The sequence below is a fragment of the Rattus rattus genome, chromosome 13 (genome assembly GCF_011064425.1).
Source record: "Rattus rattus isolate New Zealand chromosome 13, Rrattus_CSIRO_v1, whole genome shotgun sequence".
Lineage (NCBI taxonomy): Eukaryota > Metazoa > Chordata > Mammalia > Rodentia > Muridae > Rattus > Rattus rattus.
In genome coordinates, this window is record NC_046166.1 from 70,515,384 (window position 1) to 70,539,314 (window position 23,931).

General features: G+C 48.4%; 1 protein-coding gene across 1 annotated transcript; it reads right to left on the reverse strand.

Annotated features, from left to right (window-relative positions):
• Positions 1-1,030: 1,030 nt before the first annotated feature.
• On the reverse strand, positions 1,031-17,593 carry Lamp1 (lysosomal associated membrane protein 1). Its single transcript, XM_032919131.1, has 9 exons — positions 17,281-17,593; positions 10,772-10,893; positions 8,055-8,274; positions 7,519-7,677; positions 5,549-5,727; positions 4,006-4,125; positions 2,632-2,698; positions 2,378-2,548; positions 1,031-1,944 (listed from the first exon to the last, which is right to left on the reverse strand). Exons 1-9 carry the CDS (start codon positions 17,324-17,326, stop codon positions 1,805-1,807), a joined length of 1,224 nt encoding a protein of 407 aa, XP_032775022.1. The 5' UTR covers positions 17,327-17,593; the 3' UTR covers positions 1,031-1,804.
• Positions 17,594-23,931: the final 6,338 nt, after the last annotated feature.

The window sequence follows — 23,931 nt, forward strand, 5'->3', positions numbered from 1 at the left end:
AGGGAGTTTTTACCTTAAAGGTTTAGCCGGGGATGGCTTTTTCCAGTACGACCTGGTGTCACCTGCCAAGGAGAATGCTGGGGCCCCAGGGAGATGGACTTTAGTCACATGGTGAGATCTCATGTGGCCAGTCTGAGTGCAGAGATCCTTTACCCTAGGAACAAAGCTCCCTTCAGCTCAGGCCTTTCAGAGGGCTGATTTCACGGTGCTCCTGCTTGCAGCCAGACCAGGAAGGTAGAACCTGCAACCCCACCAGTATCCCCAACCAAGCATTCCCAGAGACCAGGCTTTCCTCTCCCCAGACCTTGCCCTTCCTGCCAGTCTGAATTCTCTGCAGTCAGGCACATGATGCTGCTATAAGGCAGAGCTGTTCTGTCTCCTGCCCCTGGAGGGAGCTGGTCTACAAAATGGGGGCGGGGCACCTGAAGATGGTGAGCTCTCACACCATGGATATGAGGCTGTGGTCACTGGAGTTCTCCAGTCTACAAATCCCACCAGCACGCAGGAGACACTGCAGATGGGTGCAGCTGCCTGAGTCTGACATGTCCCAGTCTGCTGTCGACAGAAGGGAGGCTGCAGAGATCAGAGTGAAGGAAACTGAGCTCTGGCCGACCTCTTCAAGTCACCACACTTTAATGTGTATAGGTTCTTGTGACATAGGTGCAGCACTCCTGGAGACCAATCATAGAGCCATCTGGTGTCACCTAAGACTCATCTAAAAACCATATCCATGTCACATGCTTCTTACCCGAGCACTGTCAGGCAAAAGCAGAGTACGCTACAGAGAAAGACCAGCCTGAGCTACATGAGATCTGCCTCAAAACAACAGACCACGTCAGAGAGACTGGTAACCGTCCCTTAACAGAACATTTCATTTTCTCATAGGCGACCAGAAGCCTGGCTCTCCCGACATTACCCCAAACCTTAAGCACGTGAGTGACAGCCTGCCTTTCCCCAGATTGCTAAAGTCCCCTCAGCATCACACCCAGGGCTCTTCTGGCGCATCACAGAAGCGCAGGTCCAGACAGACTAAGAAGGAGACGTTTTATTAGCATCGTTACAGGCAATGCATTACGTGAGCTGATGCTCAGTGTACAACCCACCTAGGCTGCAGGACAGTCAGCCGTGTGCATCTATTACTGTACACAGTGCAGAAACAGGGCCACCCTGAACGCCAACAGAAGACTGGAAATCACTTTACAAAAAGTAAATAAAAATAATGCCATTTTCTATTTAGGAAAGTGGTAGCTCACGGGCGGCAGAGCACGGAAACACTGGTGGGTGTGCCCAGCCAGATGCCAGAGTCCAGCCCCCCAGGCCAGGCAGCCCAAGCTAAGTGTCCAGAGGCTGACCCTGTGCGTGCCTGTGTGGCAGGACGTCCCTGCTCCTGTTCGCTTCTCAAGTGTGCAGCCTAACCACCATCAGCCACCCTTGCCAGGCCCAAGTGTCTGGACCAGAGATTCCCTTTGTAAGGCGTAAATCTGAGTAAAAGAATGAAGAACCAAACACCAAGTCTTAAAAGTCAAATGCGTGGAGCCTTCTTGTCCTCTTTAGAGCTCTACTTTGGTAACATATTAACATTTAACCAGTTAGCAAAATATTTAACCCAGTTAGCAAAATTAACACCGTCATTTCAATAGTTATTCCTTTGTGCATAGTAAATGTTGCAAGATGAGCTTCCCATTTGATAAAGCAGATGTGAAAACAGTTTGCCACAAGTGTACCTCCCTCCCCTCCACACCTATCTAAGCTTGGGGATGTGAGAACAGGACCGTGTGCGTCTGTGGCGCACCTGCCCACCAGGCTAGATGGTCTGATAGCCCGCGTGACTCCTCTTCCTGCCGATGAGGTAGGCAATGAGGACGATGAGGACCAGCCCTGCCAGGGCCCCGCCCACAGCAATGGGGATCAGCATGTTGTTACCGTCCTGTACACACTCTTCCACTGCAAGACAGACACACAACCCAGGGTATTCACTCCAGGGTCCGCACTCCCCCACCACTTGTTCCTCCCAGCCTGAGAAGGGAAGAGGGACCAAATGTTCAACACCTTCGGGAAGTCTATAGACACCAGTGTTTTCTATGCAGCTGGGTAGTCCCAGAACTGCTCCACCCAGGTCGGAATGAATGGTGCCGACCACTGGACCACTGGTCAGCTTTCAGAAAGAGCCACTGACTGTCTTTCCTCAGCCAGGACATCCCCACCTCACACACCCACTCTGCAGTTCCCTCATTACAAAGGGAAGTCTCAGCTGGGAAGAAGGAAAGGTCTTTGCAGAGGAAAAGGGTGCTTGCTCCCTATCCATATCCTGTCCCACCAGAGGTTCTAAGATGCTTCTGCTGTCGCCCTTACTCTGGATGCCGCCTCTGCTACTTACCAGACCCAAACCTGTCACTTTCCACCCTGAAAGCCTGGACCTGCACGCTGAAGACATTGAGGGCGAGCGCCTTGCTGACAAAGATGTGCTCCTCACTGTTGCACTTGTATGAGTTGCCGACACTGGCCTGAAGAGCTTTCAGGGAATAGTTGGAGGTGCTGAACGTGGGATCTGCAATGTGAGAGAGTCTGCTCAAGCACAGGTACACTGGGTGAGGAGCACATGCCCTGAAGGAGGGAAGAAGCCGGTCTCACCTATGGCATCAGGAAGAGTCATGTTCAACTGAACTCCTTGCAGGAAAAACAGGCTAGAAGTGGCATTCTGAAAGAAAAGACAATCGTCAGGCAGCACAGGCATCATCTGGTCACCAGGACCTATACACTTGTAGCACACAAACAAAATAAACATTTTGGTTAGCTATTTCAGGATTTTGTTTTTAAGATTTATCTTGGGTGCACTGGTGTCTTGCCTACACATATATATCTGTATAAAGGCGCTGGATTCCCTGGAACTGGAGCTACAGACGGCCTTGAACTGCCATGTGAGTGCTGGGAACTGAACCAGGGTCCTCTGAAAGAGCAGCCAGTGTTCCTAATCACTGAGCCACCTCTCCAGCCCCAAGACTTTTTTTTTTTAAATATGGGTTGTCACTATGTAGCCCAGTTGGGACTTAAACTCACGTTCCTGTTTGCACCTCTCAGTACTTGGATTAAAACAGGCACCAGGGGCTGGAGAGATGGCTCAGCGGTTAAGAGCACTGTCTGCTTTTCCAGAGGTCACGAGTTCAATTCCCAGCAACCATATGGTGGCTCACAACCATCTGTAATGGGATCGGATGTCCTCTTCTGGTGTGTCTGAAGTCAGCTACAGTGTACTCACATACATAAAATAAATAAATAAATCTTTAAAACAAACAAACAAACATGCACCAGCATGCCTAACACCTGAGACCTCTGTTAGTACCAGGTTACCTGAGACGACAGGAACCATGCAATTTAAAAAAAAAAAAAAAAAAAGACTGTCTTTTAGAATGGAACCAAAAGTTTAAAACTCATTATAAGAAGTTATTAATAAGCTCGTATTTGTGCTGACACCATGTGTGGGGGTATACACCTTTAACCCCAGTGCTCTGGGGCAAAGGCCAGGGAACCTCTAAGTCTGAAGTCAGCTTGGTCTATAGAATTCCAGGACAGCCAGGGCTATGCAGAGAAACCCTGTCTTAAAAAAACAAAACAAAACACCAAAAAGTTCTGCTGGCTGGGGTACAGTTGTGAGACATGTAGGAGCCCTGGGCACAAACATTAGCTAGCACCACACACGAAGATGCCTCCCAGCGCCATTACAGACTCTCCTTTGCTAACTGTACACAGACAGGGGCGTTTCCCAGGACACAGCACAGACCGGGGAAAGCAGCCGTGAGAAGCAGGCGGCTCACACTCTGCTCTTTGTAGCTGCCCCAATTACACAGCCCATGGAAGGTCTCCCCAAATAGGAGCAAAATAAATGACGTCAGTGTGTTGTTGGTAAGAGGTGAGGAGATTCCTGACTGCCACCACAGCAAGGGTGTGGGAAAGGTGGCACAGGAGGAGCCCATGAACCCGCCAAGTGATGAAAGACAACTGTCTCACCATCCCAAACTGCAGCTCCAGGACTCTGCTCTTGTTCCCCACCTTCAGGGTCACCAACTGGGCACCGCAAGTCCCACTATATTTGTCACTTGGGTTGATGTTGAATGCTCTGGTCACAGTCTGACAAAAAAAAAAGAAAAAAAAGCAAAAGAGCTATCATTTGGGCTCTGGTGACCCTTTCAAGTCACAGCGGACACCACTCATGGCTAGTGAAGCAGACACACCCACTCTACCAAGTCAGGAGTCAGTAACCACACCTGGCCGGTCTCTGAGTCCCCAAACAGTGCCTACTATTCAGAATGCTGTGCCTTGCTGTGACTTGGATCAGTCCCCATAGTGGTTTTTATTGCCGTCAACCTGACTACATCTGGAATTAACGAAAACCCAAGTGGCTGGGTAAATCCCCCTGGGATTTTTTCCTTAATTAAATTATCTGAAGTAGGAAGACCCACTTGTAATCTTGATCTTTTGCGGTGGAAATGTCCACCTTTAATCTGGGTCACACTCCTGTGGCAGCCTATGTGAAGGACACAGAAGGAGGAAGCTGCACTCTGCCTGCTCTTCCTTCACTATCATTGGAGCCTACGACTTAGGGATGTTGATGGATCAGAAGACCAGATAAGACATGCCTTGTGACCTGAACACACACACACACACACACACACACACACACACACACACACACACACACACACACACACACACACAGCGGTGGTCTGAAATGAAAATGGCTCCCACAAGCCCATAGGGAGTGGCACTGTTAGGAGGTGTGGCCTTCTTGGAAGAAGTGTGTCACCAGGATGAGGGGCAGGCATCTTTTGAGGTTTCAGAAGCTCAAGCCAAGTCAGTGTCTCTCTTCCTGCTGCCTGCTGACCCAGAGGTAGAGCTCTCTCCAGCACCACGTCTGTCTGCATGCTGCCATGCTCCCCACCATGATGATTATGGACTAAATCTTGGAACTGTAAGTGAATCCCAATTAAATGTTTCCCCTTATAAGAGTTCCTATGGTCCTGGAGTCTCTTCACAGCAATGATTTGTCAGGACGGCTTACATGGGGATATCTCTGGATATCTTACGTTCTGCTCATCTAGAGAACCCTGACTAACACAGCTGATGCTTTGCCTAGCTTTCTCCAGCCTCAATGTCTCAACTGGTCCTTCTGCCTCAAGCACCCATTCTTTCTGAAGGGCTAGGACTACAGGTGCTTACAACCTTGGCCTGGCTCAATTACCCCCAAGTGTCTCCCATCCCCACAGATACTGTTTCTGTCAGGACAAATAACACAAAGTTTGGTACTAAAAGCTGAAGGAAAATGCAATGTTTCACTGAGGATTAAGGCACTCGTGTGAGGTGCGGAGTTACCTAGCATCTTGGGTTTTCATGGGCAGAAGAAAAATACAGCCCACGACAGAGTGGACAGAGGTGCAGGTGGGGCACAGCCCTGCACTGCCTGCCTTCATCTGCACAACTGATGACACACTATGTCATAGCCCACAGCGCCATATTCGTTTGATGAATAAAAGCAAACCACCATCCTCCCTACCGTGTTGTCCTTCTTCATGTAGGTGATGTTGAGTTGCAGTGCCATAGAGGCCAGCAGGCAGGTTCCATTGTCACCAGTCACATTGTACTTGGACACAGTGGGGTTTGTGGGCACAAGTGGTGGTGAGGGGCTGGGTGGCCCAGTAGTTGGGGAAGGTTGATCCTGTGTGCAGCGTGTCTCTGCAGGAACAGTAAAGATAGTCAGAAGGACCGTTCAAAATCCAGCTTGCTCATAACTACCCCAGATGCCAGAGTATGTTAGAACTGGAGACACCCACTTCTGAACTCTACTCTGCAGGGCAGTTCCTCATCTTGTATCTGACAGGCACAAGGATGGTGGGTTCTGGGAAGCAGAGAGTACCCAGAGCACCCGAGCCCACTTGTCGTCTCTGTTGCACCCCACCCCAATATTTTTCCCATCTTAGCCTTCCCTCTCAGTGAGCAAGCAAATATACGGAGACCAAGAGAAACATCCAGCCTGCTAAACAGTTCACGTCATACACATGAATGGAGTATGCATTTAAGTGCTGACACTGAGCTGTCACATGGGACACTGTTAGACTCTAGTCAGGCCCTTAACCACTGCCACATTATCAGCAAAGATGTGCAGGGGCCTGCTGGGGGGGGGAGGGAAGGGAGGAAGTCTATTTTAACAGGCCTTTATGACTGACTTTTCAAAGTCATGGCGGAATCTCTCATATGTTTAAGTTTCACATAACAAAGCTTAAAGATTAAAACCGAGATAACTGGGATAACTGGGCTGGAGAGCCAACACCTCTGGCCTCCTCAGCTGTGTGGACATCCCACACAGACACACACACACACAATTAGAACCACAACAGGATCAGTGACAACAACAAAAGAGGTGTGGATAAACAGCGTGAGTGAGGTGGCTTGGTGATTTACCTTTAGCAAAGTACATGTTCTTCACAAAGGAGCCCGGTCCAGCTAGTGCTTTACTTGCTCTTTGAAAACTTCATGTGTTTAAGTGTCTGCCTGAAGCTGGGCATGGTAGCACAATCTTTAATCAAAGCACTTGGGAGGCAGAGGCAAGTGGACTCTGAGTTCAAGGTTAGCCTGGTTTATAGAGTTCCAGGACAGCCAAGGCTACACAAAGAAACCCTGACTTGAAAAGCCAAAAAGTTTTGCCTGCATGCGTATTTGTGTGCCTGACTTATACGTTTAATGTGTGCCTCGTGCTCAGGGAGGCCAGAGGAGGTCATCCTAGAAGTGGAGTCAGAGAGAGCTGGCGACCACCACCCGGGTGTTGGCAGTTCAAACCCAAGGCCTCTGGAGAGGCCATGATCTTTAACTGCTGGGCCATCTCTGCAGCTTCACTTACTTCCTTTTAAATGAGGGAGTAGCTTCTGTGGCAGTAAATCTATGCCTCTAGGCAATGACCCTTACAACTAGCTTTATATGTAATGAAATACTTTCTTTTTTAACTTTAGGTGGTAGACTAGGGTCGTCTACTGAGAAAATACACACTACACTCCCTGGCCTGCAGCTGACTGAGAACTGAGACAGCGACCGTCACTAGTCATACCGGTCTCCACTGACATTACTCACGAGGCCTGAAAAGGAAAGCTAATAAGGAGGGGAGCCAGGTAGAGCTGACGAGCCACATGCCCTCACCTTTCCAATGGATGGTTTCAGAGCTGACTGACAGGATTTGGGGTGAAGTGGCAATGAGGCACACTAGCTTGAGGAACTGGTGTAGGCCAGGGGTCACATCTCCTCTTGAGATGCCTGAGGTGGTCTGAGGAAACTGGCTTCCAGGCAGTGTTTTGCTCACCACCCACAGGATCACGCTTCTGTATTCCAGGCGTGACTGAGACCAGCTTATATTAACCAAACCTATCCTCCTAGTCAAAGGCTACTTATGTTCTAAAAGTAGAGGGGCTGCCAGATGAGGTACAGACCAGACCCACTGTGCAGTGTCACCTGCAGCCACCATTACCCGAACCTTACCTTCCTTGCTGAAGTTGCTACTCGGCAGGTAGGCCTGGATAGTGGCGTCCCAGAGCACAACGGTCACATTCTTCATGTAGACCCTGATGTCGCTGACACATCGGTATGTTTTGTTGATGTCTGCCTTGATGTCAGTTGTGGAATCCACAGTGTAGGGCCCTGGATCCCAATCAACAAGCACACACAATGTGGTAGCAGTACTTAAATTAACAGTGACTTAATACCACCATCTTGTAGTCTTTTGTTTGTTGTGAAGCTTAAGAACAGTTTTATTAGAGTTTAAGAAGAAAAACTGTAAAACTCAGGGACTGAGAGAGGGAGGAGGTGGAGAAGAGGAAGAGGGAATTCCATGCCATGTGCTAACATGCAGTCAGCCACACAGTGGCCAGTGAAAAGGCCTAAATACCAGGGAAAGCATACTCAAGTTCTGGCAAGCATCTAGAAGAAAAGGGACAGAAAAGAGACAGAAAGCCACGACTCAGAAAGTAAGTTCCCTACTCTTCCCTTCGGACTTGCACTTTTTGCCGAAGTCTTACCTTTGGAGCTGGCATTGGGAAAGAATTGTGTGTCTGACAGGTTATATGTGAAATACATGTGCTGGACACTGTAACGTGTTGTGTTTTTTGTGAAGGTGAGTTTCAGTAAATATCCTTCTCCAAAGGTGATTGCGAGGCTGGGCTCAGAAGCATTCTTTTCACCACAAGAGCTGCTATTCTTCAGGACTTCTGCAGAGGCTGGCAGGGTCATATTCGAGACCTAGAGCAAACGCAACCCAACACAACTCCATGAGGACGCATGCTAAGGAGACGCTGCCCAAGAGTTACTGCATGGACAAAGGCAGAAACTCAACTGCCAAGCCATCTTAAAGTAGGCACTCACAGGGACTTTGACTTGGTGCAGTATTTGTACAAAATTAGTGGAACACAACTCAATACATGCAAATAATGCGTATGACTTAAACTGGGGTAGTCAGCATTTCCATCTCCTTCAAACATTTCTGAGTATTCTCAAGTACTAACAGGCTGTGGAGGGTATGGGTACAGTGTTCTAAAAATACTCAGTTTACCGAACCAGTAACAAGCTCACGACAACTCTCACTGCTGACAGAAACAAGCTGACAAGTGAATCCAGTGAGAGAGTCCTGGCGGAGTTAGGGTTCAACCTGCTTCCCACTCATTGTGTGCACACCTTAATTCCAATACGCAGGAGGCAGAGGCAGGAAGACATAGCTATGTAATGAAGCACAGTGTAAAGTTTAGAAAAACTTTCATTTCATTTTATAAAAGAATCAAAGCCAAAGTTACCTTGAAAGTAAAGGATCTAACTTGATGCTACTTCTTTTTTGGAATAAAAATATCTCTTTAGAGAGTATTTACAAGGGTGAGAGACTGAGCTCAGCAGGTAGAGCCCTGTCACGCGGATGGACACAGACAGAGACACACAGACACAGACACAGACACACACACACACACACACACACACACACACACACACACACACACACACACACACACACACACACACACACCCTAGCCTCTCTTTCTTCAGCACTGCATAACCCAAGTGTGCTGGGGCAAGCCTGTAATCCTAGCACTTGGGAACTGGAAGCTGGAGGATTAGGGATTTCAAGTCACATTGGGATATGGGAGACCCTGTCACACATAAACATGGACAAACCAACCCTCACCAATCCCAGGCCCCAAAATCACCTAAGAGAAGTAAAAGGCAGAGGTGGGAGAACGGCTCAGTGAGTAAATGCACCCGCTGTCAGGCCCAACAACCCAAGCTCAATCCTAGGACCCACATGGTAGAAAGATCAATTCCAAGTTATCCTCTGACTTTATCTGTGTTCTGCAGCACACTACCCTCTCCCCCAACTTAAAAAAGTAAACTAGAGGGGTTGGGGATTTAGCTCAGTGGTAGAGCGCTTGCCTAGGAAGCACAGGCCCTGGGTTCGGGTCCCCAGCTCCAAAAAAAAACCAAAAAAAAAAAAAAAAAAAAAAAAAAAAAAAAAGTAAACTAGAGGGGCTGGAGTGATTGCTCAGTGGTTAAGATCTCTTCCAGAGACCTGGATTAAATTCCCAGCACCCACATGATGGCTCACAACTATCTTAAACTCCAGTTTTGGGGTACCTGACTCCCTCTTCTGGCCTTCGTGGGCACTGCACATGTGTACTTCAGACAGAAATGCAGGCACCATCTACAAAAATAAGTAATTAAACTAATAAAAAGTAAATTAGCAGCTTCTAAGGGCTTGGACAAGTATTGATTATTACAAGACATTTCTCTGATAGCGAGCCTTTCTGCATTCACACAGAAACAGTACAAATGAGTCAGGGCCTTAAGCAGCTCCCAGGAAGAGTTAATCTGCAGGGTCAGTCCTACCGCCCTCTAGTGCAGAACTGAGTGCTGCTGTATGGGGCTGCGGGAGAGACAGGACAATTCCAATGTAACTCAGGGATGAATTGTTGATACAGGGTTTCATATAGCCCAGGCTATGCTTGAACCCCCGACCCTTTTAAGTAGTAGATTGCGGGTATGGTGTATCTCGTGATCCAGGGATGCACTTAAAAGGGTAATTACATATATAATGAGTGTGTGAAATGTCTACTAACAGGAAATTAAAATGCATGATGCCCATCTGCTAGTAATCTAAGAACTATAGAAACATAAACTTGCTTTAATGTAACCACTAAGAACATATTTTCTTTTTGTTTGCTTATTTGTTGAAGCAGGATCTCACTGTGTTGTCCTGACTGGTCCCGAGCTCTAAGCTTGTAGACCAGAGGCTGGCCTTGAATTCTGCCTGCCTCTGCCTCCTTCTGAGTGCTGGGATTAAAGATGTGTGCCATTAGGTTCAGCCCACTAAGAACATCTTTCTTAAAGGAACAGTCTACAGCACTGCTCAGCAAGCCATCACTTAGAACACATCTCTTGGAACATAGTGATATTCTGAAGCACATCATAAAACTCTAGAGTGGTTTATTGAACATGCAAAATACAAGAAAGCTAAGCAAGCAGCATCAGGAAAGCATTTAGCAAACTTGCTGACTTTGTGAAGTTCTTCAAGGTGGCTATAAGCACTCATGAAGGCATCCAGAAACTGGATCACTCAACAGTGGTCTGCTGTGGCTGCAGCTACCAGCAGACAACAGCAGAGATCACTGATGGGCCTAGAAGCTATCTGCACAAGTGACAAGGCCAGACAAAGGAGGGTAATTTTTTAGAATCCCACAATGCTGACGTTTCCTACCTTAGAAACATGTCCAGCCTCATAGGTGGTCAGAAAGGAGGCAGAGAAGCTGGCCATTATACACGCTGTGCCGTTGTTGTCTTTCACCTCGAACAGTGCTGGGGCGCTGTGTGCAAGGCCTGCTGCTTCCAGGAGAGAGAGAGAGAGAGAGAGAGAGAATATGAATGAATCATACAACTGCTATCTGTTTTCTGCATCGTCTATTGCAGGCTGTGTCCTACTCCTGATCCCCCAAACCTGAAAGTGCTTGACTCTTAATTCCATAGGAAACTGCCACCTTCATGGCCATTCCATCAACATGACAATTTTACCCACAGCTCCCGAGTGCTACCATCTGTAAGATGTGATGGGGCCTGAAAGGTATACCTCAAGGCAAGCATCAGCCTGCAATGAGTGTTCTCACTGTGGTCCTAAACAAAGTTAGAGTCTGTTTTTACTTCTCAGACCAGTCGTGTGGCAGAGTCATGAGCTCAGACACAGGGCTTGGATTCCACTGGCATATGGCTGAGCAATGTTGGTCACCTTCTCAACCCATACATGTGAAGGCTGCCCTATTTGTGGCGGTTCAAAGACATGGACGTTCTAAAGATTTTCTAGTAAATAATGATCTTTTCAGGGGATTTCCTTTCTGGCTTGTTAAATACATCTAAAAAAGCTGACATCTGTAACCCTAACACTGGGGAGGCTGAGGCAAGAGGATCAGCAGTCTACCGACCTGGCAGTGCAGAGGAGACTTATTTACAAACTAACGAACAATCCTACTGTCCTCGTCAAGGTGCTCCGCAACAAGTCACAGCAGCAGCATTTTCAGCCAGCCGTGGCGGTACACACCTTTATTCCAGCACTCAGAGGAAGGCAGGTCTCAGTGACTTTGAGGCCAGCCTTGTTTACATATAGTGAGCTCTTGGCCAGCTACAACCACACAGTGAGACTGAGTCTCCAGAAAAAAGGCAGCAGGGGTGGGGAGGTGGGGTGGCACAGTTCTCTGACAACTATCATTACAGATTACAAATGAACAAAGCCAGGTACCTTTGCTCATTCCAAAGCCAACAACTACAGGGCAACGACCACACTGCTCAGTGTCAGGCGACAGCCTGTCACCTGTCTCGGCTGCTACACGCTGTATATAGTCTTCCAAGGATACTGAGACATGAGTCTGAGGTGTGTACTTGGAGTGTGAGGCAGGAGGATCACCAGAAGTTCCACTATGATGTTCTTACACAGTAAGGTCAAAGCCCATGGGGAATACATAGCAAGACTATCTTAAAAATAAAAAATTTTAGAAAATCATACTTCCCAAGAAAACATGCAAACTTCAAAAAGTCCAATTTATTTCACTTTCACAACTTTGAAAAAAAAAAAAAAGAGTAACTACTATTCACACCCAAGAGCCTAACTAGACACCATATATCCTTTCTCTTGTGCTAACAGCAAACATTGAAACTCATGTTCAAAAAGCTGCTAGAGGAAGGAAGCAAACTGTAGCCTACTTCCAGAGTCCTGTGCACTTCATAACTGGGCAGGTTCTAGTGAGAGCATCCCAGTGGATGGAGAGCATACCCTGAAAACACAGAAGGGCTGGCAAGATGGCCCAGCAAAGGCACTCGCCACCAGGCCCGATGACTGAGTTCAATCCCTGGGACTCAGATGTTGGAAGGAGAGAACTGAGATGCTCTGGCCTCCACACACAAGCCCTGGCACATGTGTGCCCAACACATTCATGCACACACAAATAAAACAACATAACGTAAAATTTCCCACAGTAGCCCACTGTGGCTCATCCTCCACAATGGATGCAGACTCTTAGAAAGAGCGGGGGCTGAAGCAGTGAGTCAGTGCTCGTAGAGGACATAGGTTTAGTTCTCAGCACTGAGCCTGAAGCCCACAACCTTCTGGGCTCCGCTTCAGGGGATCCAATGCTTTCTCCTGACCTCCAAGGACAACTAATACATATAATCTCTCCCAAGTGCACACACATAAGAGTACAACTTTAACACAGAGAACGGTGATCTGGAGAACGCCACTATTGCTGTGATAAACACCATGACTAAAAGCAACCTGGGGGCGTTCTTAGCTTACACTTGACATCACTGTTGGTCACTGAAGAAGTCAGGACAGAAACTCACACAGGGCAGGAACACAGAGGCAGGAGCTGATGCAGAGGCCATGGAAGGATGCTGCTTACTGGTTCGCTTCCCCTGCTCTCTTATAGAACACAGGACTATTAGCCCAGGAACGGCCCCACCCACCATGGCTAGTCTCCTGCCCATCAATCATTAATTAAAAATTGCCCTGCAGGCTTCATTTTTTGGAGGTGGTTTCTCAATCGAGGCTCCCACGTCTCAGTTAACGCTTGCCTGTGTATAAGCTGACCTCAAACTATTGAGCATAATAGTTAAGTGTGGTGGCATACACATGTAATCCCAAAACTAAATGAGCAAAGACAGAGGACCACATAAATATTTGGCCAACCTGACTTACCTACTAAGTTCTAAGCCAGCCCATGGCTACATGCCAAGTCCCCATTTCAGAGAAAACAACTGAAAATAGGGGTCAGAGATGGCTCTGTGGCCAAGAGTATTTGCCATTCTTCCCCAAGACCCAGTGTGAGTTCCAGCAGCCACATTAGGTAGCTCACCTGTTCCAGGGGCCCAACGCCCTCGTCCGGCCTCTGTGAACAACCTTCATACATACACAAAACATCTTTAAAAAAACACCAAAGGCAGGAAAGGTCACTACTGCAGACCTAAGGCTTCCTTGGCCAGAGACGGCCTAAGCAAAGATCTGAGGTCACACTGGCCAACACAGCAGATGCCCCCATGAGAGCACAGTCCAGCTCTGACTAGGCCATCTTTTCACCAGTGTTTTTGTCATCCTAGTAATTTGTTAAGCATACTTTCCTCCCCAATTTAGTAAACATGCACCTTCAATATCACCAAAATTCGAAATAAACTTTATGGCTTTCGAGAACATTCCCTTTCCTCAGCTCACTAGTTGTTCCTATTCTCTGGTGTTTATCTTCCTCTTTCTTAATAACCTGCCTTTAGTTCTATTATCTTAAAAAAAATAAAGTGTAAGGGATAGGGTGGAGAAAGCTCGGCAGTTAAGAGCACTGGCTGCTCTTTCAGAGCCCAGGTTCTGTACCTAGCAACAACGTGGCAAGTTATAAGAATCTATATATCCGGAATCTATATTCCACCTTATATGAACCCAGTTCCACAAGATTTGATGCTCTCTGCTGGCCTCAGTGGGCACTGTATTTACACAATGCAGATACATATGCAGGCAAAACACTCATATGCATAAAAGCTTTAGAATACTTGTTGCAGAAGCCCTAGGTTCAATTCTCAGCATCCATATAATAGCTCACAATCATCTAAACCATTTGTAACTCCAGTTCCAGGGGTCCAATGCCCTCTTCTGACCCCTGCAAGCACTGGCATATACATGCAGGCAAAGTACTCATACACACAGAACATTATCTTTGATGAAACTGTTTAAAAGGCATGCAACATTTAAATACTTTAACAAAAAGAGCTTTTTGTCCCCCAGTCAGTTAAGATGCCTACAGCAATCCTGGGACCGGGACAAGAGCAGCTGCCAGGAGCCCCCACCTGCCTGCTAATGACGATCTGCTCGTTTCTCATTTCTCCAGGGGTCAAAGGGCAATGCTGGCTAATTCTTTCAAAACACACTTGTGGAAATTCCCTTCCCTGCAACTAGTAAGACAGTGGGTTGCACACACACTCAAGCCAGCAGCTCTTGACCAAGCTCCATGACCTTGGAGCCAGCAGCCTCCACCTAACCACCTTGAGATTACGAAACTGACAACAGGAAGAGTGAAGAGCCCAGAGGCTGGCTGTCGGAACACCTCAGTTCTCACCATCCCACCAAAAACTCCTGCTACTTAACCACTTTTGTTGGGGGCTTTCTTCTTTGCCCAGCAAGCCCTGCTTAACAAGTACTTGTGACACTTTCACTTTGTGACAAGTACTGCTTAAAGTACTTTTCAGTTAAATTACTATGGCAACCTGAAAAGGCTGTCACCATGACTCCCTCCTGCTGAGGTAGAAAGGCCCAGAGATAGTAGCTTGCTTTAGGGCATCAGAAGTGAGTGGCCCAGTTTGTTTGCTTCAGTGTGTGGCCTATTGACCACACTGCTTCTCCAGCAGGGTGAAGGACTGGCTGGGTAAGCCAGCCTGGATCACTTACACAGTGAGACCCTGTCTCCAGCCAACCACACCCTGAATTCAGTTTCCTGTCTAGTGATAATCACCTCTGAACATTTAAACAAATGGCCAAAGTTCTACTCCACACACTGCACTAGCTACCACCTCTAGAGGGATGGCTCCCTTCCTGCTGGCTAGCTTCCATGGGTTAGGGCAAGCTACCAGAGTGTTGTGGGAGAAAGTGACAAGAGTTCCTTCCTCTAGATTCGGTTCAGGACTACTCTGCAAACCTGCCACTTCATGAAAGCACCACACAATCTCATGTGTCAGGACTGGGGCTCTTAACAGAGCAAAGGAGACAGGCTATTCCCAGTGCAGGGGCCACAGTCTGTATGTCCAATTAAAAGGTCAGGTTGGGCTGCAGAGATGGCTCAGGGGTTAGGAACACTGACTGCTCTTCCAGAAGTCCTGAGTTCAATCCTCAGCAACCACATGGTGGCTCACAACCATTTGTAATGGGATCCAATGTCCAGAAATGTGTCTTAAGACAGCCATGGTGTTCTCATATACATAAGTAAATCTTAAAAAGGGGGGAGGGGCAGGTCAATATGACAATGTCTGAATTGTGTCTAAGAGAACATAAATTCAAAATTACAAGGCCACTGAACAGCTTGACTAACAATCTAGTAAAGAATTCAAGGTCCCACAATCCAGGATAACACTAATTAGACCTCTCATTCTTCTAGACTGCTGTACAGGGCTCATCCAGAAGGGGAAGGTCGGGGGGTCAGCACCAACAACTCAACCCCACTAAGCAAGCTCGATTACTAGTTTCAGTTCACACAAGGCTGTTTTCTATTAAGCACTTAAGCAGCTCGGAGGAGCTTAAGGTAGGAACAATTAACAATTCCAGAGTTATAGAACTGGTTAAAGATAAAATTATTTTTGAAGTCACACATCTCAGATCTCCGTCAAAGTTGTTAAAGAACCTTTGTGAAAGCTGGGACGTAATTTATGGCATACAGCACTCAATGAGGGCCACAGATCTATCCTCTCCACTTTGATTTTGTTTGAAACAGTGTCTCACTCTGTAGCCCAGGTTAGCCTCCAATTCACAGAAATTCTCCCACATCAGCCTGCTAAGTGCTTGGATTACAAGCATAAGCTACCGTCCACTTTCCTTTCTTTTCTTTTCTTTTTTTTTTTTACAGAAGGATTTCATTACCTAACTCAGGCTGACCCAAACTTAAAATTTCCCTGCCCCAGCCCCCAAGGTCTAACAAGTGTGAGCCACCATTGATTAGTTTTACTCATTCATTCCTTTGTTTATTTATTTTATTTTTGCAACAGGGTCTCCAGTCCCGGCTGTCTTAGAACTCATTATGTAGACCAGAATGGCATGTTGAAGAGATCCCTCTGCCCATCTAGCGTTGGGTTAAAGGTGTAAACCACTATGCAAGCCAGAGGGGAGTTTTAAAATCATGAAGAGGCCCAACCCAATGTCCCACAGCTTTATCCCAACCAGCATTTAGGAAGCAGAGGCAGCGAGAACCTGTGAGTTTGAGGACAGTATGTTCTACATGGTTGAGACCCCCCCCCTTTTTTTAAAAAGCATAAATATTATAAGGGTTTAAATATTTTTGGCAGTGCTGGATAACTCCTGCTATTTACCAAGCCCTGTGAACTCTCCTAATTACGCCATTCTGACACGACAGAACTTGTTTCAGCAACTCGGGTACTCTCGTTTACAACTACTGAACCGTGAAGGGTCACAGGTCCCTCAGCAAGGCTTCTGGTTTGAGACCGCCGAGTAAGCGCACCTCTCTCGTTCTCACAGAGACTAAAGAGTTCGTTTCATACAAACAGCAAAATAAAGAGGGAAAACAAATTCCATAAAGTCACAGTCACAGGATTTTGGGGTCCGATGGGTCCTGACAGGTGCTCGGGAAATCGTGAACCTGTGCGCTCAGGTGATCTGGCCAGCCACCCCTCTCCTGTCCTGCAGATGCTGGCACTGCAGCCAAACTCTGCGTTGCTGGGATACAGCGGCGAGGAAGAGCACCCCAGGCAGGGTCGGGGCAGCACCCATTCCTCTCACAAGGTAGCTCAAAGCCAGCAGCACTGCCTAGCAGGAGGTCCATCCCAGCTCCTACAGAGCGTCCCAGGCTGGGCCCGCACGGGCACCGAGGCGGCGAGCGCCACTGCGGAGCGGGCTGGCCGGCTCGAGGCCCACTCGACGCCTGCCGCCCGGGCACCCCCGTTCCCGCCCGGCCTGGCGCCCTGTTCCCGTCGGTCCCGAGACGCCGACCCCGCCCGGCTCTCCCTCCCTTCTGGGCTCACCCAGCAGCAACAGGAGCAGCGGCCGCCGGGCGCCCGGGGCCGCCATGGCGCGACGCAGCCGAGGCCGAAGGACGGCGGTTGCGCGGGCGGCGAGGCCGGCGGGAGGGCGCGTCCACCGACTCGAGAGGCCCGGCAGCTGCGGCGCCGGCACCGAGAAGACCCTGCGGCCGGCAGCGCCTGTCACGTGAACAGTGCCGCGCCCGCCGGTCACGTGAGCCGAGGGTCTCGCGAGAGCCCGCCGGCCTGCCGCTTACTCTCCCAGAGTCTCCACTTCGCTCGTGATGGTGTCACGTGCCGATCGGCGTCACGTGGTCTCCAGGCCACGTGATGCATAGCCATCCGTCCTTTTCCCGAGTGTTCTGAAATGGAAAGTAGGTTGTGGCTTTGAGAAAGGGAAGAATCACTGCGGGAGAAAGTGAGGATGGAAACGGGAAGCTGCGAAAGCTGGACCGGGCCCCATAGGCCAGCTGCATGGCACTGTTCAGGTCCAAGCCCCTGAAGGCCTGCAGCCCAGACGTAGACTGGCATCTATGTCTAGGTCAATACATGGTCAGTGTTTACATATAAGGACAGTGTGCATATGTTTCCAGGTGGGTATTCACATCTAGATCCGTGCCCTAGTCCCAGGCTGGCCTCCACTTTCAGGCTCGCAGGCGATCTCTAGGCCCAGACTAGTGTCTAGGGCCAACCCCAAGTATATCCATGTCCCAGTTGGTGGTCCAGGCAGAGGACAGTCCTGTAGGATATGTAGACGGTGGGAATGTGGGAAAGACACTTTTAAAAAAAGATTTATGTATATGAGTACACTGTCGCTGTCTTCAGACACACCGGAAGAGGGCGCCAAATGGGATTTCGGGCTGGAGAGATGGCTCAGAGGTTAAGAGCACTGACTGCTCTTCCAGAGGTCCTGAGTTCAATTCCCAGCAACCACATAGTGGCTCACACCATCTGTAATGGGATCTGAGGCCCTCTTCCGTTGTGTCTGAAGACAGCTGTAGTGTACTCATACATAAAATAAATAATTCTAGAAAAGTAAAGGAAATAGTTTCTAAAAAGAAAGATAGGATTTCAGTATCTATCCCTAGCTGGCCTCAAGTACAGATCTGCCTGCTTCTCCTTCCTGAGCGCTTGGATTTCATGTGTGGGCGCAGTGTTTTTTGAGCATTCCTGATGGTCGAAGATCATGTTGATGGGCGTGAGTATTTCCATGAAGAATTCAGTACTAAAATATCTCCCTCTTTTGTGAATGTAACACTCAAAATGTTTGTTGTTTTGGGTCATGGCGTCATCCTAAAACCCAGGTTGAGTTGGAACTCGTATGGGCCAGACTCTGGGCAGTCATTCTGTCAGGAGTGCAGTGATTATGGGTGTGTACCACCATGACATGAAGAACCCCAGCTTTTATGTTATTACTGTTTTGTTTTGGAGATAGGGTCTCTCTGTATAACCCTGACTGTCCTGGAACTCATTGTGTAGACAGGTTGGCCTCAACACAGATTAGCCTGCCTCTGCCTTCAGTGTGCTGGGGCTAAGGGCCAGTGTCACCATACCTACCTTGAAGGCCCTGAGTTTTAGCTTGAGGATTCCTCCTGTTACAGACTTTTCATTCAAGCTAAGCTCTTCCTCCTCAGAATTGTAGACCCCGTAGTAACAAAACTTAAAAACTGTTTATGTAATGGAATAGTTTATTCTGTGACCAGAGAATCAGAAAAAGTAGAGTGGGTGGAGAGATGGCTCATTTGTGTAGGACTGTGGTTCACAACTATGCATCACTCCAGTTCTGGAGAACCTGCTGCTCTCTTCTGACTTCTGAGGGCACCACACATACCCACGGTGGGTAGGCAGCCATTCAAGCAGAACTCTCCTCCACAAAATAAAATGACATTTTAAAAAGAAACTGGGAGAGATGGGTCAAAGATCAGTTTCTAACCTAAAAGAGGAACGAGGTCCTTCTAAAGGTTGGCAATATGGGCTGGCGGGCGTCCCTTTAATCCAGGACTTGAGAGGCAGAGGTAGGTGAACCTCAGGGTTCTAAGCCAGCCAGGGTCACAGACTGTCAAAAAAGGGAGTGGAGCGTAGTAGGAAACGAGAATGAGGTATGGGGGCACAGGCTTGTGATCCCAAGACTTTGGTTACTTCTCTGTTGCTGTAATAAAACTCTCCGATCAAGGTAGCTCACAGAAGATTTATTTGGGGCCAGAGAGTTAAGAGTCTACTATCATCCTTGTGGGGAGCATGGTGATAGGTCAAGTAGGGGTGGCCCTAGAGCAGCCCCTGAGAGGCTACATTCAGATCCATGACAGGAAGCAGCGAGCATCCTGGGATGCCTTTCTTGTGAAGTGGTCTGTCAGCAGTCCTGAGCAATGCTGTCCAGTAAATGAAAATGGTTTCTGGCTTTGGATTGATCTCTGAAGTAGAGAACTAACTTCAGGCATAATCCGGGAACTTCTAAGATGTTTGTTTCTCCTAGACATTCTGATTTTAAAAACCCACCAATTAATTCTTTGACCAGAAACAAAAGCCGCCTACCCAGTTGTGCTTCCCAGCCCCTCCCCCAAGGTCCTCTTTTATTTTGTTAGAATTAGTGATGGATAGAACCCCTGAAGCATCTCCCATACTCCTGAAGCTAAGGTGTGGATACTGGCCAGAGTACAATCGAGGTAGAACGTGGCCCTGTGAATGTCGGGATCGTGCTCGAGCACACGTGTCAAGCACAGACGAGCATGGGAGGAGGCGCTGCCCCTTCCCGGTGGAATCTGTGTGTCTCCATCTTTATTCCTGGCTGTTCTATGTTAGGTGCTTGGCCTGCATTCTTCTGAATCCTTTTTGGAGGTCCTGTAAGTGGTTTCACAGAGTAGGGAATGAATGTCAAACCACTACAGCGAGTTTACCTTGCTTTTCTTTTCGAAGTTTTAAGATTTTATATGCATGGGTGTCTTCCTCGAGCTGTATGTCTCTGCCCCGCGTGTGTGCAGGTGCCCACAGGGCCAGAAGCATCAGATCCCCTGGGAGCTGGAGTTAAAGGCTTTTGTGAGCCATATAATGTGATGCTAGGAATGGAACCCACGTCTTTTGCCAAAGCAGTATTCCCTCTAGATGCCGAGCCCTGTCTCCACACCCTTCTCGTGTGTCCTAATGTGTTTCTAAGTCTCTCTCCAGGAGGTAGCTGGCCATGGGGTTGGTTGCTCACCTGCTGGTCGCTCCAAGGGTCAAATGTTGTTATTTAGTCTCTGACAGTGTCAGGTTTTCCAGATCTCCTTTGAACTTATACCTCATCAGTTTGTTTTCTAAGGTTATAAGAAAGGAATTTTGGGCTAGAAAGATGACTCAGCAGTTAAAAGGATTGGCTGCTCTTCTAAAGGACCTGGGTTCAAATCCCAGCTCACAGCTGTCTGACTTCCTCACACAGACATATGTGCAGGCCAAACACTGATGCACATTTCAAAAAAATGTAATTACAAAAATGAAAGAGAAAGGCGTCTTCTCACAAGGAAGAGACAAAACTTCCCTTCTTAGAAAGCAGATTCAAAAATCAAAAAGCACCACTTGGAGGGCATTTGCAGGCTGAGAAGTTACACAGCCTCATACCCTGTGGCCTTTGGGTGTGCCCCATGACAGGCTGGCTGAGAGAGGGTCACAAGTGGCACTTACTAGGGGCGGTTCTGCCAGGTGTAGTGGTGCACACCTTTAACTCCAGCAGACCTGGGAGTTAGAGGTCAACCTGGTCTACAGAGCTGAGTTCCGGGACAGCCAGAGCTACATAGAGAGCCTGTTCCAGAACAGACCAAGCAACCAACCAATAAATAAAGAAATCAACAAGCAGTAGGGCAGTTTTTGCTAGCGTGTTGTTTGAAGTGCATTCCTCACGGTGGGAGAAACAGAGTGGGAAGTGAAATTCACAAGAACCACTTCTCCATTTGTATTTCAGGATTGTAACCGGAAGGAGCAGCGAGGGGGATTTCGAAGAGTGCTTGGTTTCCAGGCACTGACGAGCAAAGGTGGCCTGTTGGAGCCTTGCTCACATCAGCCCAGGGCATGAGGAAGCCACACACTCTTCAGTCAGGGCCTTGTAATCTCTGCATCTGTGACGAGGGCTGGACAGCGGTGTCAGCCCGACCCATGCATTCCTGCTTGATACAAAAAGGAAACCAACCCTTCAGTGACCTGTGACTCTTCATCCAAAGATGAGGTCCTTCCTGACTCAGAAGTTGGGGTGGAATGGAGAAATGCCTCCTCCATTTTTCTTTTAACTTAATAAATTCACTATATAGGGGCAGGGATGTGGCTCAGGGGTAGGACACTTGCCTGGAACGCATCAGACTCTGGCTTCCTTGAACCTCAGGATCCAACAAACAGAACTGAGCTGGGAGGATGGCTTAGCAGGTGAGCGTGCTCATGGAAGCACTGAGACCAAATTCAAACCTCGGACACTCACACATGAAAGCCGGTGTAGTGGCACAAGTACCTCTAACCCCGGGGGGACAGAGCCAGGGCGATTGTCCTGGTAGTGGGGAGCTTGCTGGTTACCAGCCTAGGTCTAGGCTCAGTGACAGATCCTGTCTCAGGGATCAAGGCACATAGTGATGGACCAGGACATCTGATGTCCTCTTCTGGGCACACAAAGTCTTATCAGGAAAACTAGACACAGACCAAGGGAAGGGTGGAACAGAAATTTCCTTATGGGGACCCCATAAAAGTGGAAGCCTGTAAGCAGGCAGCAACTCCCACCCATCTGTGCCGTGACCTCCCAGTGTGTACACCCAAAGCTGACTAAGTTAGTAAAGTCTGATGTCATAGAGCGACACAATGCTTCCTTCATAGGCTATCAAAACAGTGAAGTTCAAACGCTTGTTCTAGTTTATGGATGTTGTGGACAAGGAGGAGTATATCCCCACACACGACACGTGCACAAACGTGCTTGCTCATGTATGTGTAAGAGCTTGAGATCTGGTGTCTGCCTCTTCACCTCATTTTCCAAGATGGTGTCTTACTGATTCTGGAACTCACCACTTTCTGCTGTGCCCGAATCCAGGGATCTGCCTGCCTCTGACCTCTTTGGTGCTGGACTTAACAGATTTTTATGTGAGGGTTTGGATCCAATCTCGGGTTGTCATGTGTTCACAAAACTCACTTTACCCAGGGAGCTCCTCCCCAGCACCTGACTCCTTGTTCTTAAAGAACACCATTTGGATTAGTTTTCTGTGTGCGAGCATTTGCCGTCTTGGTCTCCGGCCATCTGGATTCTTGCAGATCCCATTCCAGCCTGCCTGCCTTCATTTAGGAATAGGTTCTCAGTGGATAGAGTTCCAGGTTGATAATTAACCTCGACAGTGTTTTTAAATGAAGGATTCATATTTCTATGGTGACTTACTCAACTGTGTGGTATGTGCTGGAAAAAGCTTTTAAGATTGTTATCTCCTCCTGGAAGATAACATCAAAGCTCTGAGGGCTTCACAGTTTGCCCAGGAAGGCCAGACCAGCTAAGCCAGAACTTCCCTGTGTCTCTCAACTTCACAGTCCCAGTGCTTGGCCACTGTGGACGCTTGTCAGTCTCCACAGCCCAGTGCTGTCCTGGGGGGCTCAGCAGAGAGCCTGCATTACGGTACCCCTGGTCGACACCCTAGAGTCTGCACAGCGTCTCTCCCTGCACACCTGGCTTTGCTGAACCTCGCTGCCTCCTGAGGCACACACGGAACCCAGATGACTACATGTGCACACCACAGCGGAGCACTCTTTCACCCCAGTTTTCTCTAGGCTCGTGACTGCCCGTTGTCCTCGTGACTTCCTTCCCCATGTCCTGGTCATCATCCTTCCCGTCTTGGGATTCAGTTGTTTCCAGCTCTGCTTCATCATCCTGGAGACACTCACGGTCTTGGCCTAAGACCTGTGTGGTCATGTGTCGGCCTGCCCCTCTCTGGATGACAGACCTAACCCGAGTTAGTGTCCAGGCTCTCTCTCCCCAGCTCGCAAAGCTAACTGCTTTGTGGCCTTGTGCTCGTCCGTGTATTTCTGCGTCCTTTCTCTGCAGGTGCCATTTGCTTCTCTGGACACATTTGGGTAGCAATCTGCATTAAGAATGCTCCAGATTGTAACACGGGGTAGTGACTGGTCGGGTGGATTTCGGGGATGGGGATGTGAAAGCACACAGCCTTATCCGAGTCCTTGGTCAGAAGTTGGGAATGTCTTTGGTTCTCTCCTGGCCAGAGGCCAGGATGTTTTTCCCCACCAAGGTTTATATGAGGGTGTGGCTGGCTCCAGTCCTGACACTGACTCCTGTGAACAACTTTGGAACTAGATCTCTGGCTTTTCATGGTGGAAATGGGGCATATCCAGCCCCTAATTTCATCCATTCCCTCGGTGATTTTGGGGACTGGTTTTGGGGGGAGACCTACGCTACTCAAAACATTAGACGATATCATCTCCTCCCTTAAAGTTCAGGAGGGCCTGAGGATCAGAGGGCCAGGAACCTGACTTCACCTTCCAGGAAATAAAAACTAATTCACCCAAGGGCATGCTACAGTGATGGAAGGGATAATTATCCTCTTAAAGGGGTGTCTTTTCCTTCTCAGAGAGGCCCCTCTCATGCAGCACTACCAGAACGTGCATCTCAGTAGCCCTTGGGGTCTGCCTGCCCTTCTGAGTCCTAACTTA

What these genes read in the sequence shown, in the direction of transcription:
- Lamp1 (XM_032919131.1), bottom strand. Translation starts at nt 17,326, where the DNA reads ATGGCGGCCCCGGGCGCCCGGCGGCCGCTGCTCCTGTTGCTGCTGG. An exon ending in ACATGAAGAAGGACAACACG is followed by an intron (nt 4,126 to 5,548) that starts GTAGGGAGGATG and finishes TTTTTTTGTCAG; the next exon opens with ACTGTGACCAGAGCATTCAA. An exon ending in AAGTGACAGGTTTGGGTCTG is followed by an intron (nt 1,945 to 2,377) that starts GTAAGTAGCAGA and finishes TCTGTCTTGCAG; the next exon opens with TGGAAGAGTGTGTACAGGAC.